At 32.8% G+C, this 11098-nt stretch overlaps 1 protein-coding gene across 5 annotated transcripts; it reads right to left on the bottom strand.

Moving 5' to 3' along the window:
* Nucleotides 1-405: 405 nt before the first annotated feature.
* LOC26531866 (uncharacterized) lies at nucleotides 406-11066 on the bottom strand. Of its 5 annotated transcripts, XR_011416231.1 has the most exons (11): nucleotides 9316-9695; nucleotides 9230-9254; nucleotides 7971-8081; nucleotides 7770-7908; nucleotides 7577-7718; nucleotides 5543-5659; nucleotides 4927-5237; nucleotides 3673-3981; nucleotides 2642-3022; nucleotides 1645-1751; nucleotides 406-585 (listed from the first exon to the last, which is right to left on the bottom strand). XR_011416231.1 is itself a non-coding variant. In XM_070207548.1 (7 exons), the coding sequence occupies exons 1-7, from the start codon at nucleotides 9649-9651 to the stop codon at nucleotides 4830-4832; spliced, it is 1047 nt and encodes a 348-aa protein (XP_070063649.1). In that variant the 5' UTR covers nucleotides 9652-9695; the 3' UTR covers nucleotides 4633-4829. The 5 variants fall into 5 exon arrangements, 1 of the variants encoding a protein (XP_070063649.1); XR_011416230.1 differs by lacking the exon at nucleotides 7770-7908; XR_011416232.1 differs by lacking the exons at nucleotides 7770-7908; nucleotides 9230-9254; nucleotides 9316-9695 and adding an exon at nucleotides 10988-11066.
* Between the last annotated feature and the right edge of the window lie 32 nt (nucleotides 11067-11098).

The raw sequence follows: 11098 nt of genomic DNA on the forward strand, positions 1-11098 counted from the left end.
ACCGACGAAATAGCTTGTTGATCTCGATTGGGTCACCAAAATTCTTATTGCTTGTGTGCGGCAAAATTCAAAGACTTATATTTTTGTTTTCAAACGTATTTGTGTACCACGCATGGCACTTATTCGAATTTATAAATTATTTTATTGTTACTTGGTTATATGAATTGGAATATGGCATGTTCTTGATTTAAATATTACTTCATCGTAAGAAACATGTCATTGTACTGTAATAATGTAAAACACCAAAAAATAATCTATACTCATCGATCTTAACACCTTACATCCACAATCTCGTCCATTCTACAAAAATAAGTCTTTGTGCTGAGTTGCACAAAATGGTTATATTACTTTTCATTGTTTAAGACACTAAGAATATAAAAACAAATTAAAACACTATGCGATTTCTGTAAAGTATCTTTATTCCTTCTTAATGGATTGATTTCTTATCTCTTGCTGTTGTCGCGTGAGCGTAACTAAAGCGGACTCTAATAAATCAAATTGATTAATATTTTTATGTAGCTCTCTCCGTGAGGGATTTTCTGATTCTGTACACACTGGTGATAATGAGTCATTCGACATACCGTGCTAAAAATATATATAGGAAAATAATAAGTTATTTAAAAATGAAAATTATTGAATTAAGTGATCTGTCGAAAATACTAAAACAAAACATGTGTATATCAAAAATATATACAAATTTGCGTTCAAATTTCTTTTTTCTCTGAACGGTAAGTCGGCCCTTTAGTTACCTTATACCGGGAAAGGAGTGTAAGGAGTAGTAAAAATTGTTATTAAGCTCCGAGTAAGCCACAGCAGAATCTGCGATGCACCAATTTAGGAACGGTCGGTGTGCGGTGGCAATATTTTAAAATTTAAGTGAAATGTTATCAGCAATTTTAACGTATATTTTGCCCAAGAAAAAATAAGTTGCGCACAAAGTCAGTCAAAGTCAAAAGTCAGTCAAAGTCAATACAGGCACAAAAGGCACTTAATTAAAGAAAATATCTCTGGCGCGCGATAAACGCCGTGATCTACTTGTGTATGTATGTAGATTTCGGGGTTTTTTAAGAAGCTATGCAGGGAGATGCACACAAGTGCGCGATGCAATGAGTGAGAGTGACCCAGCACATGCACACACACATGTATTTAGGCTGTAAGGATTTAAACTAACATACATATATTAAGAAAAAGCATCAGCCGCAGTGACATTGTGCGCTGAGCAGAACATTCGGCTTTTAAGGGCGGTGTTTGGCTGCCACTCTTAGCGGGTTTTCTCTATCCCCGCACACTAAAGCATAGTATGGTTAGTGGTATAACCAATTTTACGATATTTTTAAAACAAAAATCTTGAGACTTGGGATACATATAATACAAACACATACATACACATACATATAAAATATGAGTAATTGTGTCCAGCATCATAGAGCAGACTTAATAAGTGGACATCTGAGACTAATCTGGGTTTGAAACGAAATGATAATAACCTCTTAAATCGGAAAAAGATAGTAGCTGAGTTGACATTTAAGCCTTCTTTCTTTCTTTCTTTCTTTCAAAACTCAGAAGGTAGTAAAACACATACATATGTCTTCAGAATTATTGCTAATAACTTAATGTATTTTAATCCGTTTTTAGTATACTTACTTCATTTGTGTGACTTTCAAAATTGCTTTCAGGGTAACAAAACCATTCTGCACTCGCAACAATAAGATCTTCTTCTCTTGGTGTAAAACACTTGCAACAAAACAAAACTGAAAAACGCAAAGAAAAATTAAATTTAAATTTAATTTAAAAACTTAAAAATATTTTTGTTCTTTATTATAGAGTGGAAATAATCGTAGTAAGTTTTTCACTTAGTTCGGATCATCTCGTCAGGTGAGCCGTGTCGATGGTTTTTTTTCAGTCACCTTTAACAAATGCTTTATAATGTCTGTTATACGGTTTATTTGAGTCTGTTTATTCGTGTTCAATATAACCTATTACGTCCCCGTCTATTAACGGTTCCTAGTTTGAGTTAGAATATATCGTAATACGTGTTGTCACGGAAGCCAGGAAGATTAGGATATCTTAGGAGTTTTATCGGATTTTATCTTTGTGCACCACCTTAATCACCACCTTAATCAGCTACAACCATTTCTTCTGAACGTATGGTGAGTAGAGTCGTCAGCAAGTAATGCGGTCAATTGCGAGTTCGGACCCTGCCAAGGGAACCTTTTTTCAACTTTATCTTTATTACTTCAAACGAGAGCATTGCGCGAACTGCATTTGGTGTTGGAATAAGAGGGCTCAGGGTATTTCCTAGTCGGGAGCTCCCGACTAGAAGCTCTTACTTGTTTAATTTGTTTAAGTAATTGTTTAATTTTATTTAATGTATCTTAACGTTAATTTCGAAATCAACATGGGAGAAGCATTCAGCTATTAAAAAAGAATGATTGGCAATCGTGTGGGACACCTTATATTTCAGGTCCTATCAATATCAATTGGCATGAAAATTTCATATCCTTAGTGATCATAAACTACTGGCTTGACCAAATAAAGAAACTAATATGGATTAAACGAAAATTATGGGATTATAGCACCAAGCAAAGAATTCATCAAATCATGGGGAATAATGTAGATATTTCATAAATTTAGTACTTACGAAACAGTAACATTATTATCGATAAAATTATAATTATTCCAACAATTTTGCAAAGAAAACCAAATGCCGTAGAAATATCTTTGTTTTCATTAACTGTATCCATTAAACAAAAGTCATAAGAATCTTCACTGGGTGGACAGTTCAAAAGTAATCCAGCATCCTTTTCTGTCGCATAACTCATCTTCTGACAAACGCTGACATCTATATGAGTTTCTATTTTTCCAATACAATGACAACGACAATTCCATATACAAAAACATCTTGAGTGAGTTTCTATTTCAAAAAGTCTTCTGGATACAACAAATATATTTGATTCCGACGTACTCGATTTATTCGCTTTAATTTCTGTTGTTGTCTTTATAACAACTGCCTTAACAGCTACTGCAATAAAAAAATACGTTCAATCGGTTAATACTGAGTGAAGGGTATAACTATATTGCACAAATATAATACACGCGTCACATAAGAGCTATATAGTATCTTAGACAAAAATATTACAGTTTATAATGCGATATTATATACATATATTTATATATAACCAAACAACTTACATATATTGTTTAGTTAGTGCTACTGCGTAGCAATAAATTAAATACATTTGAAGTTCCCACAAACTTAAACTACAATTTTAAATCAATTGTGTTTTTAAGAATACACGAATAATCTATGCCACAATAATCTATACTTTAAATTTCATTAGGGTCGGTTAAGAAATACAAAGAAAACGTGACTTGGATGGCCTCGTATTTTCGGCAGCTAGATTTTTTTTTACCATGGAACTAATATGGGCGGAAAGCGTTTGTGCTCGTTATTTAATAGACATCAAACGTATTTTTAAATGTCTATAAAACTTTCGAAATCAAGTTTAAGATAGTTGTGTACTAAAGTTTTCCATGGGTAGGAAATGGGTGGAATATTTATGTCCGGAATATATAATAAATAACATTGACTTTATTGTAAAAATTGCCTTATTTTTCTCTTGTTATCAAAAACAGTTTAAATCTACTTTTAATACCGTGATTTGTACTTACGTTCGCAATTAAATTTGAAATTTTTCTTTGATCCCATTATAAAAGGCAACAAAAAAGTTATAGTTTCAGATATATAGGGAAGAAGCATTTTCTTTACAGTCGATATAGCCGATTCTCTTTCTGATAATGGGCAGCTAGAAATGCTTATTAAATAATCTTGCGCTTCCAAGCCTTTATTTATAACATCGACAGAAATTTGAAGTGCATCCTTAGTCGTGGCATCAGTTACAATTCTAGACACCTTAACTTTTAAAGCATTTTGCTGTGCTGCGTTCTCTCTAAATGGCATTTTAATTTTAATGCTAAACCCTGTTAAAAAAAGTATTCTCAGTAGATTAATTATATTTATATTTTGAATTCCCCCCGACTAGAACCTCTTGTTTATTTTAATTTATATATACCCAAATCCAAAAATTGAAAGTTAATTTAAACATCAATAAAGAAACAGCCAACATAACTAAAATGATTGTACATTGTGCACCTAACACCAATTTACAATCATCATCCCACAAACTAAATCACATAGTTCCTTGGTGGAAGTGAAGAATTTTAAAACGTAACCTTACTACAGATAATAAATTTATTACAGAAGCCAAGCGCTTCTCATAAAAACGGTGAAACTCAAGAAAACAGCAAAAATCTTCTCAAATATAAGACGGGTTTGCAACTTTAGTATCCAATTCATAAAAGTAAAAACAACAGCACTGATGGATCCTACTACCCGTCACTCTCTTCACAACGTTTAGAAAAAGATATCGCATTTAAAGAATTTCAACCCAGCATACAAACTTCTGAAGGGTCAACGCTAGGACTCAACTGAATATCGTATCCACTGATCAGATAACTAAATTCCACACGCCTGCAAAACTAGTTTATCTATTCATTTTAAAATCTATTTTAAACTTTTTGTAAAAGAAAAATTGTAATAAGTAGTATCATCGCAAACATCCATTATCCTTCTGCTGAGTAATTGTATACCGCAGGGACCACCATTTTCGGCTATAACATTCTTTATTGCATACAACAGGCTAGCCAACGTAATGCCGATGCTGATGATTTTTTTCTCTTAATGAATTCTAATAAAAATAAAAACAAAAACTGCAACCTTGATACATTGTTTGAAATCCGCACGATAATTAAAAATTTGTTAACAGTTATTACACTGCGGAGAGAGTATTAAGTAAAGCCTGCATATTAATTTCGAAAAATTTTGTGAACCAAGCATTGTTGACCGGATCCCACGGTGTTGCTTACCTGGCACTTTGTCATCTACTATATTTAAGCACAATGTTTTGTTATTGGTTGGACATTTTGCTAGCAAATTATTTGAGGTTGGAATCAACCTTGCTTTCGACATCTTTCCTGTTCCGTTCTTAACATTTTTTTTAATATTTGCTGTCTCGTTTTCAATATCAAGGGTTTTTGAATTATTTAAAAAGCTTATTGGGATCGAAAATGTATGATTTCCTAAAAATAATGACCTTCTTGTCTCCAAAATGTCTTCATGTGATGTTAAGAGTACTGACACATTTCCATTGACATATGTTCCAGACATGTTATTTAATCTGTTAGTGTAAAAGTTATTATTCGATTTATGCCATATTTTAATAAGTTTTAAATGGGAAAAAAGGGTATAATCACACTATGCCCTACAAACCATACAACATCAAGTAAGAGGTTCTAGTCGGGCATTCCAGACTAGGCGATACGCTGAACCCTCTTATCCCAACACCAAATGCATCACGCGCTACGCGGTCGTTTGTAGTAATAAAGATAGATTAAACAGAAGTTAATTTGGCAGGCTTCGAACTAGAAACTTATCGCAGCCACAAAAAAAACAGTTTCTTCGGTAGGGTATATATATGCTTACCTGATAGATGGCATTATCATCCACCACGTTCTCTTCCTCTTTTTGAACACCCGTATTTTGGCCGCGAGGTATGGAAACGGAACGCTTAACTTATAAACGGATGACGCACGTGGATAACTAAATAAGAAAGAAAACAATAATTAAAAGTACTTTTAATATAGATTTATAATAAAAAATCAAAGTTTGTATCCAAATTATTCAGGGGCAACGCAGCAACATGCCAGCAGGCGCATTGGTATCTGATTTTATATTGAAATCTCTTTTGTCCTTAAGCAGAGTTCATTTGGACGGACAGACAAACTTGGCTTAATACACTCCATAGTTCGGCGCATACAGAAAGTGTGGTTGTGGATGATTGGAAATGTCAAAGTATTTGGTAGTTCACAATGATTGGAAATACCAAATGAAGTTGTATGCTGGGACTGTTCCAGAACTATTGTTGTCGTTTTGCTTACAAATGTCAGAGGAAGGCGACAATGTCGCCAGGTGTGGTTCGATTGGATACGAAGGGAAAATGAAGAACTTTGAAGTTAGTTGCATCCTTAGACGCCTAGTATACGCATCGAAACTCGCTGCGCTTTAAAACTTGACACAATAAGACACAAAATAATACGCGTATTCCGATATATACATTGGATGGCCAAGCTTATACTTAAGTAATAAAATGTCGATCTTGCGAACCCAAATTATTAAACAATGAAAAGGGTGCACAAGACTTAGACTTATAAGAAAGATATAGTATTTAGGTGGGTGAAAAAAGGAGTGAATTTTAATAATAAAAAATACAAAATAACGATTAGATGATATAAGTCCAAATATGCTGACTTATATCATCTAATCGATATTTTGCAGTTAAAGTCAGAAGGCAAACTAAGGCATGACAGCGTTGTAAGGCGGCTAATAAGGTAGCCATCCTAAATACCATATTTATATTTATATTCTATAATTAAATTTTATTAAGGCAAAGTGTCACGTTGAAGTCATAGCTTAAGTTAAAAACCAGTAAGAGGTTCTAGTCGGAAACTCCCGACTAGGCGATATCCTGAACCCAACACCAAATGCCGCTCGCACTAGTGTGATAAAGATAAATTAAAAAAAGTTACCTTGATAGGGTTCGAGCTGGCAACTGACAGTTTTATTTGCTGCCGCCTCTACTCAACAGCCACACCAGGCAGTAGAAAAAATAATAGTTACTAGCAAAAAGTAAAATAGCACAGCCGGAATTGCCATGCTGCTAGTGTGTGTGTGTTTGTGTGTGATCCATGTACACCCACACATGTGTGCATTAATGTGTGTGTGTACATGTATACAGCAACTCTTGGAATTTGCCCTAGCTGCCGTAAACTCGAGGAAAGCCAAAACACATTTTTTGTGATCTTATTGGATTATAACATTTTTGTGTATTGTCAAAATCATAATTACATTTAAATTGAACCTTACATTGATGGGCAATAAATTGGTTTGCTTTTGTTGATGTATAGCTATATATATATATATAGATATTATGGCTATTGGAAAAAGAGCAAGTTATCGAATATAGGAAACAAACTCGATCTGCGCGGGCACTAGGAGGATCTAAGAGCATTTAATACATTGGTCAGACCGACGGACAGAGATGGCTAGATCGACTCAGCTATTGATCCTGATCAAGAATATACATGATCAAGAATATACATATACATGAACCATTTTCAATGTGTTCAGGCTAAAAATGGCCGCCAGCCGCCGCTGTAAGTGTGAGTCGCTGATCGGTTGCTGCTGAGAGAAAAAAATGAAGCGTGGATAATCGTAAATATGCAACGGAGCACTAGGGGTCCAGTAAGTGCCCTTTTAGGGAATAACACAAAAGTAGAGTAATGCATAATAATAATATTGAGCTCCGGTATAAATAAATTTAATAATAGTAACGGAGTCGACTAACTTGTATGTTATGTTTTCATTAATACTAATTTGAAACAACGAGGCAAGTTGACGCAAAACATCCCGTCACCGTGAGAACTATTCTATTTTACTATTTTAAGTTTCGTTACTTACCACTTTTTTGGAATTTCAGATAATATTGTATTTGTCAGTTTTCCTTTATTAAAATTATCACATATTACTTGGACTATCTTCCTGTCAATCATATCGTTTTTATTCTTTTGTGCACTGATATGCGAGAATTGGCGTGAATTACCTAAGAAGTAGTTTTTTTTAATTATTTTCGTTTTTGGTTCATGCCCATTACTTTTGGCATAATTATTCCTAGATTGAAGAATTTGAGAATCTAATTTTTTCACGTAATAAGTGCAATTGGGTTTGGAAAAAACATGAAATTGGCCTCCAATCGATTTATTTTTATCATCACATGTATTGCAATTTATCGCCTTATCATTTAAAAGAATAGGGTATGTTTTATACGAATACATTAATTTATGAAAATGCTTGCCTTCTTCCGGACTTGTAAACTGAGAGCCTGGATTTCTTCTACAAATGCTCATATTTTGAATAGAAATGTGATCCAGCTTAGTTAAATATTTCTCTGCCTGATTGTGCAGAACTGTAAAAATAAATAAATATAATAAATATAAGTATTGATTACCATTTTATCTTTATACAAAAAAAATGATAATTTAAAAAGAGCTATGTTTTTTCGATTTTCTTACTCTTAGATTCGGAAAAATCCCGAATAAAAATGATAGTTATTGAAATTGATAGAGTGACAACTATTTAATGACAACTATTTAAAGTTAGATATGCATTATTTATTAAATGCTTTGATTTAAAAAATTTGGAATTTAAAGACTTAAAAATGCCTATCAAATTAGTTTTTGTGGCTGTTTAACTTTAATAGATACAAGTATCGTGTCTTGAAAGGTATAACTTAACTATAGATGTAAATCAAACTATTTAATTAATTGGATAAGATTGCTCGCAAATCTGAAGCTCTACAATTAGAAGTAATTTCGATTCTATGTTATTATATTATATAGTTAGAAATATTGCCACCTTTTTGTTATTATACGTGTATTAATACATAAATGCATAGGTGATAATATTTTTTTGAAAATTTCCTTTATTCCTGCGTGTCTTTTCCATATACAAATATTTTGAATTAATATGTTACCGCGAAATACCGTATAACATTGTTCAACACTGATTCCGAGTGTTGGTTTGGTGACCGATTGAGCTAGTTGTTCGATAAGCCTTTTGAATGAACTACATGTTTACATTTTATTATTTTTCTAACTGGCTGATCGATTTGTTTAGAATTAACGCATTAAGCTTCCTTAAACATGTATCTTCAAGTTGGGAAAAGATATCAGGGTTCAAGTGCAAGGGTAATTTTTTACGGTTATTTTATTTGGGGGTAGCAGCGGCATTGCTGCACTGTTGTTCAAATATCTTAAAACCCGGCTAATCGATTTTTATAATTATTTGATGATTAGTTAGCTGACACTCTATGCTTTAATGGTGTATATGCGATTTTTAATTAAATATTTTGTAATTCTGAACTTAAATGTATTTGGTTTCAAGCTCAACAACATAAATAAATGCATTTAAAAGTGACCGATTCTCATCTAAAGATTTTGAATTTTCAAAACTACTTCTCAAAACGTCACATATAAACCATTAAATTTATTTTACAACTTACTGACAGTTTTACTTTTACTATTGATAGAAATACTTATAAAAAACTATACTCACCACTATAATTATTAAAACTCGTCCACTGTGAGCATTTTGTAAGTTAGTATTACTTACAAATGTGTATGTAAATAGGTAAAACTTACTTTTGGTTTCAGTAGTGGGTGCACAATTATTGGCTCGCTTCTGCTAACTATAATTATGTAAGGGGATATTATTTTTAAATTTTTACGTTTAGTAGGCTCGTAGGCCTTATCCAATATAAGAAGGTTATCGTGAGCTTCCACATTTAAATTGGGTATAAAGTTAATAGTTATCAGTAATTGAGGTTCGCAAGGCCATTCTTTATTATCATTTGCGCAGTTAAGTAGAACAGTGTTTAAATTGCTCGTTCGAAAAGAGTTAACATCATTTTTAACCATAGAGTTGGTTGGCCTCAGGATAACAATACAAACCAGCAATTTAACAAAAAAATGCAACATTTTCTGTTTGAAATAAATATCTGATATAAGAAACGTATAATTCTGATTTCTTTGATTATTATTTCAAAGTTAACAAGTAAGAGATTCTACTCAGGAGCTCCCAACTAGAGAATACCCTGAACACTCTTATACCAACAACAAATGCAGATTGCGCTATGGGCTTGTTTGCTTTAGTAGTATCAAAGTTCTTTTGGAAGGGCTCGAGTTCGCAACTGACCGCATTACTTGCCACCGCCTCTACTCAACAGCCACACCAATATTGAGTCTTATTAAATAAATAAAATAAAACTAATTTAAATAGCGGCACAGAAAACCAAGCAATCGCAATTGCAATGCTATTGATAGAATTCGAAGCAGACGCATGAATTATCATGTGTACATACATACAGAAATTCTTGAAATACATAAATATTCTATGGTACTAGATATACAAGATATACTGTCAAAAATTGTATTAAGATCGGTCAAGTAAAACCCAAACGTTATATGTTGTACTGTTCAGCTGGATGGAGCAGCTAGCGCAAATTCAAAGAATTTCTGTATACATGTATACCCGCAAAATTCAAGCGCGTCTGCTTCTACTAACAGCATTGCGATTGCGATTGTATGGTTTTCTGTGCTGCTATTTTAATTCGTTATTTTCTCAATATAACTCAACAATTGTGATGCGGTCTGTCGTGAGTTTAAGCCCTACCAAGGGAACCTACATTTCAATACTCTTAAATATCTTAATAAGTAGAAAATACATTTTTTTTCCCACGTTCGCGCAGTATGGATATTATAGCAAAATGCAGGGCTGGTCTTAGGCATACGTATGTTTTAACGTCCAATATCCCAAGGATACCGATTCTTAAAAAAAAATATCATCTCACTGAAACACTCTTTCTTGTTTCAAATTTACCTTTGGTGAAAAATCAATAGAGTAGTCATAGTCAACTCATATGTATATGAATTGAACATGTTTTCAATTCTGTGCTAATTACTTTTATGTCCGTCATCTATTTTGCGGCAAGACTTTGGTTTTCCAGACATACTCCCTGTGTGTTTTTTTTTTTTTAATATTTGTTAATATTAAGCACAAAATTGTAAAAAGCTTCCTCGCCAAAAGCTTTCACAGAAAGCATTTTGAGCTTTAGTCTATTGTGATTATAAATTTGGAATGTGAAAGTAAATGTAAATAATACACATTGCTTATTTCGGCAGTAAATTGTGTAATATATTGAGTGTTGCAAATAAACAATAAATCTAAAACTGTTAAAAGAATGTACAAACATAGCTTATTACAATTTTGTACAAGTAAATATGAATATAAATATTGAGCACGCTTATGACTTACTTTACTTAAACAAAATATTGATTAGGCGCAAGCCATTTTTTGAAGGATATATCAAAATTTGGCAAATGTGAGAATTATTAATAAAAAAATGTCAATCTAAAACATAACACA

Source organism: Drosophila virilis, chromosome 2 (genome assembly GCF_030788295.1).
Source record: "Drosophila virilis strain 15010-1051.87 chromosome 2, Dvir_AGI_RSII-ME, whole genome shotgun sequence".
NCBI lineage: Eukaryota > Metazoa > Arthropoda > Insecta > Diptera > Drosophilidae > Drosophila > Drosophila virilis.

Bases quoted from the DNA above. Each gene is read 5' to 3' on its own strand.
- LOC26531866 (XM_070207548.1), bottom strand. From the start codon at position 9,651: ATGTTGCATTTTTTTGTTAAATTGCTGGTTTGTATTGTTATCCTGAGG. The intron at 9,255-9,315 runs GTAAGTTTTACC...AAATGCTCACAG, and splicing joins ACCCACTACTGAAACCAAAA to TGGACGAGTTTTAATAATTA. The intron at 5,238-5,542 runs GTAAGCATATAT...TTACACTAACAG, and splicing joins ATGATAATGCCATCTATCAG to ATTAAATAACATGTCTGGAA.